Consider the following 14,209-nt stretch of genomic DNA (forward strand, 5'->3'; position numbering starts at 1 on the left):
AGCAGTTCTGTGTCAGTTGTGTAAGATGAACGGGGCCCTATGGTGGGTACCCACCACCCTGAGGAGACTGGAAGTGAGTCACATCGGTCACTGTGTGTGTCAAACCCCCAAACTGAGAGCACAGTCTAACAAACACTGTGTTCTAATTTGTATGTATATTTAGAAGTCTTATAAAGTGTGAAAGAATAACATCATGTGAACCCAGGCCTGTCCTGTAAACCTGGGATGTCTGGGGGTCCTGTGATAAGCCCTCACTCCTGGTGGTCACTAGAGGGGTGGTGCGGGCACAAGTCCATTCGCCAGCTTGTCTGCATTTTGTAAATGTTCGTATCGCCTTTAAAGGAGGAGATGACGCGGCTGCAGCAGGAAATCGAAAACCTGAAAGCCGAGAGAGTGCCAGCTGGAGATGAAAAGGTAAATACAGGCTCGGAGGGAGTCCTCAAGACTGTTAGGTGCTGTTATGACTTATCAGCGGGAGGATTTCTGGAGGACTGACTGGCAAAGAGTCTGATGCTAATAAGGACTGACCAGTTTCCCTCAACCTGGTCCTCTGAACACATGCTTCTCCACTGTTTTCATCACAGAATTTTCTTAGATTTCCATCCCTCTCCTTAGATTTCCATCCCTCTCATTTACCCTCTGGAGGCTTCCCCCTCCACTTAGGGAAGGGGTGTTTCTAGGAACCTTCTTCAAAGAGCAACCTGTTCTCTAAATTTTGTACCAATTTACTCACTTCATCCTCTACTGCTGCCTGGGGACATGCCCTGCCCCTAAAAGGCAGCAGTAAGCAAGGAACAAGGCATAGTGTTAGAGCTCCAGCATGACTGGAGCATTGCTGGATGTCACCAGCTGGCTCTCAGGACACAGGACTTGCTCTTCTTGAAACTCATTGATGTTTCCGCAGTTGACGTTTTAATTCTGGATTCTGTGATGTTTGTTTGGATGTGGCTGGCTCTCAGGACACAGGACTTGCTCTTCTGGGGAGCCAGTGGGAATTTCCGCTGAAAGTTAAGTTAGGGGCAGCTGGGGGGCTCAGTTGGTTAAGCGTCTGGCTCTTAATGTTGGCTCAGGTCAAGATCTCACAGTTTGTGAGTTCGAGCCCCACATCGGGCTCTGCGTTGTCAGCGTGGAGCCAGCTTGGGATTCTGTCTTCCTCTCTCTCTGCCCCTCCCCTGCTCGCTCTCAGTCTCTCTCAAAAATAAAGAAAATAAATAAATAAACTTAAAAAATAATTTTTTTTATTTTTTTATTATTTTTTTTAATAATAATTTTTTTTTAAGTGAAAACACAGGCCAGAAAAAAAGTTTGTGTCTCTCACCAAGTAAGACTAGGGATTACTGGTTTTGTTTTTCCTTGTCACACTTCATTCTAAGCTCTTCCCCTGAGGCCCCAAGTGCTTACGATGCAAGACGCAGGAGCTGGTTGTCTCAGAGCCCATTGACTGCACCCTCTCCCTTTAGATCCAGTTCAGGCAGCTCAAAGCTCAAGGAGGGGAAGAGGCTGGTTCAAGCCACCCAGCACCAGTCCACGTACCCTAGCTCAGGGACCGTGCTCCTGGCTGTGCAGGATTTGTGTCTTGGAGGTGTCTCCATGCTGGCAGGATGGGACTGGCACAGGAGAGTAGCAGAATCTGGCCGTGCAGTGCAGCAGTGTTCTGGAACCTTCATCAGACAGCCAGCCTCTCTGGTTTTTCTAAAACTTTGAGGCTCAAATCGTCAGCTCAGCCACTGAGTTTGCATAAATCAGACTTTCAAGATCATATTTCTCTTCTTAGCAATCACATCTTGTTGGAGGAATTATTACATTCAAAGACAGTTGCAGTTTGTTTGTTGTGACACACATGTAAAAACAAATTAAAATCTGGGGCCCGTAGACATGGCCCATGAACTGTCCCCCACCCCTTCCTACATCCAGACCCTCAGCTTCTGTCCCATACCCCTTACTCAGGAAGGATGTTCATTACTTTTCATCATTTCAGACCCTGTCTTCTGGAGATCCACATGGTGCCCTAACCCCTGTGATGACTCATAATGTAAGTACGTACCCAATCTCAGGACTGCCATTGCCCTCCCCAGGAGTGGCCACCAGCGTTGTACCTTCCCCTGACAGTTTTCACACCTGCTTTAATTTTCACTATGACCACGTCTTGGTGTGTGGGCTCTCAGGGGCATTGCCCCATTTTACACACCTGGCCCCTCAGATGGAAGCAGGGTCTAACCAGTGATCGCCCTGAAGGCCGCCATTCTGGAGGGTTTTCTCCCAGACTTTGTTCAGGCGTTCTGTGTTTGCTCTGGTATCCCAGCTGAGAAGGCGAGAGGCCTGCCCTGGCCACACCTGCTGGTCCCAACCCACAGGCTCGGAGGGGTGGGGGTGATGCAGAGCGAGGAAACTGTCCCTATGGTACTACATTCCAAGGTCAGCACACCGTAAGGGACCAAACAGGAAATAGCCTCAGCTTTGTGTGCCAACTCCGCTACCCGAAGGCAGGGTCCGTATGTAAATGAAAGGACATGGCTTTGTTCCTATAAAACTTTATTTACAAAAATAGGCAGAGAGGTGAATTTGGCCCACAGGTTGTTAAACCAGTTTCTTGTAATTCAGTGCTGCCCAAAAGAACGTTGTGCAGTGATGACAGTGTTCTGTGTCCACACTGTTCACTCTGATAGCCACTAGCTCCTTGTGTGGCCCCTGAGCACTGGAAGCGTGGCTATCGTAATTGAGAAACTGAATTTTTTTTAAATTTCAGTTAAAGTAAATTTAAACAGCCCCATGTAGCTAGTGGCTCTCATGTTGGATAGTGTAGCTCTAAGTAGAAACGTAGAAAACAAATCCAGCGTCACTGTAAACGCAGATACCTAGAACAAGAGATTCTTTAATAATGACTTCCTTATCATTGTAGATTTTGGTGGCAGGCATAAATTGGGGGATACTCCACTTAAGAACACTAGATTTCACCTAGACCCCAGAAGAAGGAAGAATTGTAATAAAGTGATGTGAAAGAGCCTCAAGGGTCTTACATAACACAGAGACCCAGACCCTAAACTCAGCCATTGGAGAAAAGAAATTTGGGGCCTCAGAATGGAAAGATGTGACAAAAATATTCAATTTCTGGGGTATCTGGGTGGTTTAGTTGGACGTCTGACTCTTAATTTTGGCTCAGGTCATGATCCTGACCTGACTCATGGGATCGAGCCCAGCATCAAGCTCTGCACTGAGTGTGGATCTGCTGAAGATTCTCTGTCTCTCTCTCTCTCTCACTCTCTCTCTCTCTCTCTCTCTCTCCCTCTCTCTCTCCCTCTCTCTCTCTCTCTCCCTCTCTCTCCCTCTCTCTCCCTCTCCCTCTCTCTCTCTCTCTCTCCCCCTCTGCCCCTTCCCCTACTCACGCTGTCTCTAAAAAAAAAAAAAAAGTTTCACTTTCCAAAGACTTCATTGAAGAATGAAAGTTTCCTGCTCTTAGATGGTTGTGTCCTTTTCCAATTTTTAGGAAGACCTAGACAAACGGTATAATATGGAGAAAGAGAAACTTTACAAGATTCGTTTACTACAGGTAAGTGAAAGCACGAACAAAAAGATAGATAAATATACCTAACTAGGTATGAATGTCCTGTAGCAGAACTAGGAATTGTCAGTATCTAAAAACGAGGTTGGTGCTGAGGCTGCCTTCTGGAGGGTAACTACGTGGTTTAAGATAACAATAACACCTCACTTCGGTATGTTACTTTCCTTCATGTTGATTGATCCTGACCCGGGGTGGAGAGTAGGTTTTAGCCCCATTTTCTGTATGAAGAAGCTGACTCAGATCCGTTCCATGCTTGTCCAGAGTCAAGCAGCTGGTGAGTGCCAGAGCCGGCATTCAAGTTCTAGTGCTCTCGTACAGTGCCCATTTTGGCTGTCTTGTTTGATAACCTTGGAGGTTTGTAAGAAAGCCATTAAATATGGGGGAAGTAGGTTTTAGAGTTGGTCCCAAAGATAAATGGACATAATGTCAAAATTGCGTGGTAAAATCCCTTACATTGCCAGGATCTGACTCACAGAAGCTCAGAAGCCAAGACCTAACTTGTGTTGTACTTTGGCTTGGGCCTACTTCCTGTTCCTGGGAAGAGAAAGCCAGGCTCTGATGGGAATGGCCAAAGGGCTGCCGGGGCTGGTGAGCCCTCATTTCTCCTGTCTCTGGCTGTTGCTTCTTTTGCTGAGCTATTTGGTGAAATTCGGATATGTCAAATTCATCCTTAATACAAGGACACTGCTAATCTTTAAAGAAACAGAATTAAATAAAATCAGGAAAATACAGCTGCATACTTGAAAATTTGTGACTGTGTGCTTACAGTATATTCAGGGTTGCCTTAGGTCCCAGGAATAGTAAATGGGATGGCCAGTCTTCTGGGAGCTGGCTGGCTATTTGAGAACCAAGATATGTGCATATACATCAAAGTACGAGGGTGTTTATATGCAAACTGCCTATTGTGGGCAGCTGCAAACTGCCTATTGTGGGCAGCTTCAAACTAGCTAAAGGGAAGCTACCATAAAACCATAGCCCTGCTGAGGGGCTGAGCCAGAGCAGGGGCCATGGGGATGGGCAGAAATGACCTGGCACAGGAGAGACTGAGGAGCTGTATCTGATAGGACCTAGCATCAATTGGGTCAGAGAAACAGAGGAGTCATGGATGGTACTTGAATTTCTGACTCAGGCTGTAGGGTAGATACTTGTGTTATTCACTGAGTGAAAGCATTAACAAAAGGAATAGGCTTCAGGGCGTGTGTGTATAGGAGTGTTAACGAGCTTTAAAAGTTGGGGCACTCGACTAAGTAGAAATGTCCAAGAAATGATTGGATGTCAGGTCTGATGCTCAGAATAGTCTGGGCTGGAGATTTGGATGTTGGCACTGTGTAGGTGATAACCAAAGCTGTGGAAATGGGGCAAACCCTGTGTGGGGACAGGCAGAGGGAAAGAAGGAACCCAGGAGGGAAGGAAGCCAGATGGGTAAGTGCAGGGGCTTGCAGAAGCTGAGCAGGGGGCTCGGCAGAGAGAATAGTGAATTTTGCTAGAAATCAAGAAAGCTGGAAGCTGATGGTTGTCCATGAGCTGTCTCCCAGAGGAGGCCTGTGGTGACCTTGGTGAGAGCAGTACAGTGGGAGTCTGGAGAAGCCAGCTGCCATGAGGATGACCACAGGGCATGGGGGCAGCAAGAGGCGCTGAGAGGCTAGGGAAGGTGGGCTATTGTTGCAGAAGGAGGCTGAGGGCTGAAAGGTGATCAGAGCTTAGGGAAGGGCTTTTGAGGGATGAGGGACTGTAGCCTGTCTAAATGCTGGTGAGAAGGAGCCAGTAGAAAGGGAAAGGTTAAAGATGTATTAAAACAGTGAATAATTGTATCTTAAGATTCCTGGGGGGGAGAAGAGGGGAAGGGGGCGGGGACATAAGAGTCAGAGCCTGAGCACCCAGAGGGCAGGGTAGTCTTGGCCAATAGAAGCACATTTTTGCCTCTGACCAGAGCCTCAGAGACCCGACGTTGGGTGTGGTCTCCAGAGGGGCTGGTGAGCTTCTCTCCCAGAGGTTTGTATTCCCCCAGTTCTTCGAGACACACACGTGCTGTCGTGAGCAGGGCGGGCCAGAGAGAGATGGGGTGGCACAGGAGAAGGGCAGTGCCAAGAGCCTGTTAGTCCTGGACCATGAGTGGGAGTGGGGAGCAGTGTGGGAACCCAGCCACTTCCCACTGGTACTGCCTGCCAGGCCTCGGGAGCCTAAACCCTCCCCGAGCCACACAGCACCGCTGTGCCTCCCCAGGTACAGTCAGTGGCCAGTTTGGCTAACGTACCCCAAATCCATGGTAGGGAGAAAATTCTAGAAAGGTATTGGAGGAGCTTATCAACAGGCTGAGGAATTTGGAATCCATATGGAGGCAGTTCCTCATCACCTGGGAGGCCTTCCTTTCCGTACCTGTTCCGCACCTGGTGGTGGTGGAATCCACTACTCTAGAGACTTTTGGGACCTGGAGGGACGGCTGAGGGCTCTCCACAAAAGCCTTAACTACTCAGGATTTTCCTTGCCGACCCATTAACATCGTGCCTTCTCTGGTTCTAGTTCATAGCTACGCACACCTCCGTGTGTTACAAAGTAGAGGAGAGTCCGTCAGAACCTGAGATGGGGGCCTCAGGCCACAGCAGATTTTCGGGTGTGTGGCTGTGCTCAGAAGGAGATGGGGGCAGAGAGCATGTAAGACCTTTTACCAAATAGTACTGTCTCCTCCTCCCTTTTGCCTTTAGGCTCGAAGAAATCGAGAAATAGCGATTTTGCATCGCAAGATTGATGAAGTTCCCAGCCGAGCCGAGCTAATACAGTATCAGAAGAGATTTATTGAACTCTACCGCCAGAGTAGGTGCAAACAATCCTGGTGGTGGGAGGGTCAGGAGGCGAGGGTCCTGTCCTGCGGGAGCATGGTGCAGTGTGCATCACAGTGCAGTCCGTGAAAGCCACCACCAAAAGGGGCTCCGTGTCGTCACCAGGCCCACTGGGCGCTCATTCCACAAAGCTCACTGCTGAGTGACCCTTAACCCCGGGAGCAGCACTGGGGGGCTCTGCTGCCCTCTCTGTGGACAGATTGAGCTAATTGAGCTCTTAGCATGATGTTTCAAACCCGCCCTCCTCCTGGTCAGCCATCTGGCTCCACTGAGCCCCCATCCGCTTTCCAGCTTCACACGGGACAGTCAGCACCCCGCAATATAGCATCTCTGGATGAATCCTCACTCATTGTTCTTCTCTACAAACTTTCTTGCCTATGTGGTCCTTGATTTTGACAGCATTGTGTTCATCCAGTAATCTAAGACTGGGTGTCCCTCAGCCTGAACCAGTGAGCACAGCTCGTCAGGTCCAGGGTGGCCCTCAAATTGTCATTGCCTCTCTCCCACTGCGATAGCCATTCTGACTTGTGTCGTAGCTCAGCTGAACGACCACTAGCTGGTCTGTATACCCTTCCTTGAGTTCCTCACCCACCCGTCTGTCATGTCACTTCTTTCTCTGCTGACCAGTCTTCAGGAACTCCCCGGGCCAGCCTACTGAGGACAGCATCTCTCCATATTATCTCCAGATCCTTCTCAGTCTAAGTTGCTGCCTGGAGGCCCCCTTTTCCTTCTCTAGGTTCACATTCTGGCTTCCCCTGCCCACACACTACCCCTCAACACACCGTGCACTTTGACATACATCTTGGGCCTTGACTCCTCTTGTTACCTGTGCCTGGGACTCCTTCTCAGTTCTGTCAGACCCAACTCAGATCTAGTCTGTAAATGGGTCCTGGGCCATCACCCCTTCTTCTAGGTCCCCAGTCATGCATATGCCCTGGATACTTGCAGCTCAACAGATACAGAACCGAATTCAGCCTCCCTACCCCATTTCCCCTCCTGCTCACTGGGATCACTGTCTAGCCAGCCTGTACCCCCAGCCCCTTAGTCTCTGACTCCGCTGCCCTTCTGGTTCTACTTCCAAGAAACGGTCAAGTCTGTTTCTTCTGAGCCACTGCCATAGCCACCTTCTCAGCACTGCCCAGAGTCTGCACTCTTGTGTGACAGGTCTTAAACGGAAGTTGGACCATTTTACACTCTCACTTTAAAGGCTCTAATATCCAACAGCTCCCCGTAACTTGTCAGATGATCTTCAGAATCCTAAATGCACTGGTCAGAGTCTTGCATCAGGTGGGCCAGCTGCCAGCCAGCTTCCCCTGCAGCCCCTCAGTGTCTCACCCCTCTCGCAAGGGTGTCTGTGTTTTGGCCTCTGAGCTGGTCCCCAAGTCCACAACGCCACTGTCCTGCAGCTCCCACTTGGCTGGCACCATTTCTTCTTCCAAAACCTACCTCAGACGTCACCTTGGGGTGCTGGCCTTTCAAACATCCGTGCTGGTCTCAGCCAAAGCAGTGTCTTTGCTTGAGTGAGGGTTACGCTTTTTTTCACGCCTGCCCCCATCCTGATGTTTTCTGTGGTCCTCAACCATGCTTCAGCTGGCCAGAGGCAGACAGCAACACTCATAGTTAAATCTTTCCCCTTTAATTTTCTATCTCTGCCTACTTTCCAGCTTTGAACAATAATAATATTCAATAATACCTTGCATCAGTGTATTTCAGAGTAAATTTGACACTTGTTAAGGCCCTTTTGATAGGACATTTTTACACCAAAAACATTTCCAAGCAGTTGCATCAAAATATCTGTATCCTTTCCATCATTAGTATTTATCATTGTCAAATATCCGCAGCCTCCACCCAGTCTCTGATCTGAATAGAGGAAAGGTGACAGGCACATCCCTGAGCAGCAAAGCTAAAAGTTGATTGTTTGATTGATTGATTTATGGCAGCGATTTTCAACTTTGACTATCCATTCTAATCACCCGGCCCCGCCTCCAGAAAAATCTCACTTAATTGGCCAGGAGATTTTATTTATTTATTATTATTTTTTTTTAACGTTTATTTATTTTTGAGACAGGGAGAGATAGAGCATGAATGAGGGAGGGTCAGAGAGAGAGGGAGACACAGAATCGGAAACAGGCTCCAGGCTCTGAGCTGTCAGCACAGAGCCCGACACGGGGCTCGAACTCACAGACCGTGAGATCATGACCTGAGCCGAAGTCGGACGCTTAACCGACTGAGCCACCCAGGCGCCCCTGGTCAGGAGATTTTAAAAGCTCCCCAGGCTATTCTGTGTTTCAGCCAGGCTTAGAATCCCCTGTTCTAAAGCTCTTAGCAGGAATACTAGTTTATACTGAGTAGTTCATGTAATGATTTTTGTACAAATTAGACATTTCTGTGTTGGAAACATTTTTAACTACTGCCTCACAATACTTGTATCAGATTATTAACTTGTGTTTCCAGTTATGTATGGCAATATTGCCAGCCCCCACCCATCTTTGGGCTGCACAGCTTGGGGGAGAGACAGCTATCACTGGGTAATAAAGTTAAAAGTTGGCTGCGTGGCTTAAAGAACCTGGTTTCAGTGTTAGTGGCAGTTGCCCAAGGAAACCACAAGTGCCCACCAGCCTGCTCTGCCTCTCTCTCCCCTCCCCCAGTCATGCTGCTCCAGAGGGAACTTGTGTTTGGGGAGCAACTGGGAAACCAGACCCCGCTGTCATCTGGCCAGTTACCTGATCAGAATCTTAGACATCAGCATCTTTGGCTACGGCTAAATTGCAGGGCTCAGTTTAGGCCCAAAGGCTGATTGTGAATCCAGGTCTTGGGATTTTGTCTCCTGCTAGAGACAAAACTCAGAGCAATGAGGAAGGCATTTAGGCTCAGAGTCACATGGGGGGACCGCCCAAGCACCCAGCCACCGAACAGGAGGAGGAACTGGGGCAGGAACCGTCCCCACCCCCTCCACCCCACTAGCCTCCCCAGTGACCTCGTCCTCTAGTGAATACGGCCCACTCCTAGTCCTGGAATTTGGTGCTTGCCTCCTAAGTCATTCTATCAGGAAGAGTAAAGATGGAGAGGTGGGCAGAGATGCAGAGGAATTTTGTAGGAAAGGATGTTGGGAGCCTGGTAAATAAGACCTCCCCACCCCTTAGTCATGGGCCCACAAATGGGCAGAAAAGGCACTCTTACTGGCACATACTGTGCCCTAGGTCAGGCACGTCGTTCACCCAGTAGGTATTCTGGAGGACCTGCTGTGGGCCCGCACCGAGCATGGGGCTACAGAAGTGAGTAGGCTGTGGCTCCTGCTCCTGAGGGTGTGGGAAGGGAGGAAGCCACACAAACAGGAAGAGCTGGCGTGCCCTCCCACACCATGCACACCAAGCGTCCTTGCCACCGTCCCCCCAGGACCCCTCACCTGAGAAACTACCTACCCCACATGCTGACAGGTTCCTCTGGCCCCTCGTCCCAGCTGGGCCAGTCACAATGGCCAGCTACCATCCGCCTGCAGCGGCTCTGCACGGGCTCGACTCTGGGGCTTCCGCACAGATGCCCCTACAGGCCACAGTCCTGGGGGTGGCCTTCTGGGAGGAGAGGGTGCTCACGGCTGTTCTGATCCGTTTTCTTACATGTGTGCTGATGTCTTTGCATCTACAGTTTCGGCTGTGCACAAAGAAACCAAGCAGTTCTTCACTTTATATAACACCCTGGATGATAAAAAGGTTTATTTGGAAAAAGAGGTAAGAATCTGTATAAAAAGAAAGTAACTTAATCAGATGAGCAAAGACCAGGGCTGTCGACCCCAGGAAGTTTGAAGGATGCAGTCAGTGTGAGCAGAAGGGGCACACACCGCATGCCCAGTGCTGGGTTACAAAGTTAGTAACAGACACCTTGCTGCTCCTGTGGCCTGTGCCAACCTGGGACGGCTCGAGCTGTTTTGTCGTGCCCTGTGAGAAACGGGGTTCACATGGAGGGGGCCTGGGTCAGTGAGACTTTCATTTGAGTTTTAAACGAAGGAAAGGGGGCGCCTGGGTGGCTCAGTCGGTTAAGCGTCGGACTTTAGCTCAGGTCATGATGTCACAGTTTGTGGGTTCGAGCCCTGCATCAGGCTCTGTGCTGACAACCCAGAGCCTGGAGGCTGCTTGGGATTCTGTGTCTCCCTTTCTCCCTTTGCCCCTCCTCCACGTATGCTCTGTGTCTCTCTCTCTTTCAAAAACAAACATTAAAAACAAATTTTTTTTTTCAAAAAAAAAGAAGGCTAGATAAAAGAATCAGCTAAATAAAATGGGGATGTTGGGCTTATTACAGTATACACGAGGAATCTAGCTTTTTAATCATCAGGGGCCAACAGGAGTGAAAAGGCTCGCCATGGGCACAGACACCCCCTCCGCATTACTCTGACACTCAGGATTCAGGGCTCCCTCACAGTGGACAAGTGATTAGAGCAGGGTGTTCAGCTATGTTTAAAAAAAAAAAAAAAAAAAAAAAAAAAAAAAAAAAGGAACAATGTGGTCTTCGCGGTGGCAGCACAGTGGAGCAGAAAGTACACACGCTTTCCAGTCAAACAGATTTGGGTTTTAGTCTGGCCTTGTTTTCCTCACCCATAAAGAGGGCCATGCTGCCCACTTCATATGATCGTGTTGGAGACAAAACAGGAAATGACTGTGAAGTTCTTATATCTGGTGGGTCCCAGTGCATGTTAGTTCCCACCTACCGCCTCACCTCGAGGTCAACAGAATTTTTTTCCATTTCATTGTCACCTTGCAAGCTGCCCTGCCTCTTTAATAAGAGCCATACTGCAACTGCGTCTTTTTCCTGTCCCCAGATGGAGGCATGTGTAATTAGTGCCACCTTCATTGGCTATTGTCAATCAAACCAGATCAATCTCTCTCTTCCTAGAGGACGCTTCTTGAGGGAGGGGCATTGAGTTCACTTTTCCTCTGTCCGGGGGTCGTACATAGTGATGGGCACATAACAGGCATTTGAGAAATGCTTGACTGTACGAGTGGAGTGCATTTGATGGGTTTTACATCAGACCCGGGAGATAGTTCTGCCACATACCTTGGCCTTGGGGTCTTTCTACCTAGTGCGGGAAAGACTTGCCAATGAACTTAGGGGCAGGCCAGAGCCTTCTTAGAAAGCCCATCACCTTCCTCCAACAGCAGTGTTTAAAGTTGGTCCATTCTTTTTTTTTTTTTTTCTTTTCATGTTTATTTTTGAGAGAGGGAGCATGAGTGGGGGAGGTGCAGAGAGAGAGGGAGACAGAGGATCTGAAGTAGGTTCCATGCTGACAGTAGCAAGCCTGATACGGGGCTTGAACTCACGAACCGTGAGATCATGACCTGAGCTGAAGTCAGACCCTCACCCAACTGAACCACCCAGGTGCCCCTGGTCCGTTCTTTTAAAAACTAGGAGTATGCGGTGGCTGGAAGCTTTTTAATTCCAAGCCATATTCACATAGAACTTTGCATTTGGTTAAATTGTGCCTTTTATTCCAAATCCATTAAGGCCTGTGCTATGTTAGCTTTCAAACATCCCTGGGGAGTCGCAGGGACAGGAATATCATTTCCGTGTTACTAACTGAAGTCCAAGTACAATAAATCACAAGTTGAGTTAATAACACAGCCAGAAAGAAGATCTAGGGTTCTAGACCCCGAGCTCAGAGCCTTGCCCTGGACTGCAGTATTGGGGCAGAGAGAGGGTCCTGTGTGTGTGGGCTAAGGTGTTCTCCACGGGAAGGGGGCCTTGAATGATGGATTCCCACAGAGATTCTCAGAGCTGCCCAGTACCTGGCCGCATTGGGGAGCAGCAGGATGGGCGTGTCCTCACTGTGCACCCTGAATGACCCTCCGCTAAGCTGGTAGCCCTGAAAATAAAGTACAGTGTTTGGCAAGAGAGCAAGGACTGTGGCTGTAGCTGCCCAAAGAGCCCTCATGTTAGCTTAGTGTCTTCTCAGCCGGAGTTTAGGCCCTTCTGTGGCCCGTCTTCCTGCATTCCCGGAGTCCTGGACTGTCGGAAGGTAGATGCTCTGGGAAAAACTGGGGGGCTTGAGACCGTGTTGCTCTTTTTCTCATGTCCTTTTTTTTTTTTTTTTTTTTTTAATTTTTTGAGAGAGAGACAAAATGTGAGTGGGGGAGGGGCAGAGAGAGAGGGAGACACAGACTCCGAAGCAGGCTCCAGGCTCCGAGCTGTCAGCACAGAGCCCGACATGGGGCTCGAACCCACGAACTGGGAGATCATGACCTGAGCTGAAGTCAGACGCTTAACCGACTAAGCCACTCAGGCGCCCCTCTCATGTCCTTTTATTTCCAGAAACAAGGTGTGTTCCTCTCAGCAGCAGTGTCCAGAGACAAAACCGCGTGTGGTGGGGGGGGCGGTGCAGGGTCTTTCAACCTTTTGCTTACAGTCCCCCCCGCTTTCTTCCTCAGATTAGCCTGCTGAACTCAATTCATGAGAACTTCTCCCAGTAAGTACCAGCCCCCCTCCTTCCCGTCACGACCTTGGTGCCCCCTGCACTTTGTACTCCGCTCACCTTCGATTTCACAGGGGTGTGACTGAGTAAGACCGTGCTAGACATGTGGCTTTTACACTTTCCCCCTCCTGCCAAGTCCAGGTGTGTCTCAGTTCATGCGGTCTCTGCATTCTTGCAGAACTACGGTGATGTTAGAGTGAGTTTGAAAGACACCAAGGAATATCTTGGTTTGGAAAAAGTTAACTTGCAAGTAACTTGACCGCCTCACTACCGAAATCTCTTTGTATGTCACTTTTGTCTTGTTAAGATTAGATCGATACCATTTGTTCTGGGGCACGTAGAGATGCTTTAAGATTTAGATAATGAACTAATCTGATTTTTTAAAAAGATTTTTAAAACCTTATGATAGATTTTGTTTTTAAGTCAATGTGCATCTTCTAAACTACTTTATTCACATAAGAATTTTTTTTCTCCAAAAACTGTGTGGCAAGGCCTCCCGTACCCAAGTCATACCAGCCCTTAAGCATGCCCAATGGTAGCCCCAGTGCTTGCTGTCTGTAAGCACCCTTCCTTTGCTTCCAGCACAAACCTCTCTTATCCCCTGGCAGGTGACCAGTGACTAAGATCTTAATGAATTACCAACTCTAGATTTTAAGCTTCATTTCTAATTAAAAACAAATCAGTTCGGTGGTAAGATTCAGCTTCAATTAGCGAGTTATAACCCTGTGGCATTTCTAAAAATGGCGCCTTCATCATCATTTCCTGATAATTGGGAGAGGCTGCAGTGTTGAAGCGTGTTTGTGATGAGCTCTGCTCTCTGTCAGCCCATCCTTTGGAAAAATTCTCAATCCTTGCGTCCGTGTGCTCTGACCCTTCTGGTGCCATTCCCAGTGCACAACAGGAAGTGAAGGACACCAGGAAAGCCACTGGTTTAGCTGCTGCTTTTAGAAACAGGACCAGGTTTCCCAACCCCAGTTTTAGGAAGATCTCAGAATATGTCTGCCAGTCTGGAGCAGTGCCTGCAAATCCCCAGATTTCTAAAAACAAAATGGAATCCATGTCCTAGGCAGTGCATGTCATTGTCAAAGTAAAAAATGTTTTTGTTGGAAAAAAAAAAAAGTTTTTGTTGATTTTAATGATATATTGTTTTACTTTAAGGAAATACATTATCACTTAAGAAAATTGTAGAGAAAGTGACAAAAAAGATTAATATTCAGTTAAGAGATGAAGCTAATTTTTGTGCCTTCCTCGGAGTTTAGAATCTTTAACTGCTGGGGACCTGGGTGCCTCTTGGGGCATCATCTGGGTATGGGGAGGACTCCCTGACACCGCCCCCTTCCTCAGCATCCTGTG

The 14,209-nt window shown here is 48.5% G+C and overlaps 1 protein-coding gene across 1 annotated transcript in view; it reads left to right on the plus strand.

Moving 5' to 3' along the window:
* CCDC93 (coiled-coil domain containing 93) overlaps positions 1–14,209 on the plus strand; it is a 97,559-nt gene that overhangs the window by 69,106 nt on the left and 14,244 nt on the right. The window contains exons 16-21 of the mRNA XM_042948498.1: positions 343–414; positions 1,979–2,032; positions 3,485–3,547; positions 6,262–6,370; positions 10,042–10,124; positions 12,813–12,850. Coding sequence (XP_042804432.1) covers positions 343–414; positions 1,979–2,032; positions 3,485–3,547; positions 6,262–6,370; positions 10,042–10,124; positions 12,813–12,850 — 419 coding nt within the window. The remainder of the gene's footprint in view (positions 1–342; positions 415–1,978; positions 2,033–3,484; positions 3,548–6,261; positions 6,371–10,041; positions 10,125–12,812; positions 12,851–14,209) is intronic.

This window comes from Panthera leo, chromosome C1 (genome assembly GCF_018350215.1).
Source record: "Panthera leo isolate Ple1 chromosome C1, P.leo_Ple1_pat1.1, whole genome shotgun sequence".
Classification (NCBI taxonomy): domain Eukaryota; kingdom Metazoa; phylum Chordata; class Mammalia; order Carnivora; family Felidae; genus Panthera; species Panthera leo.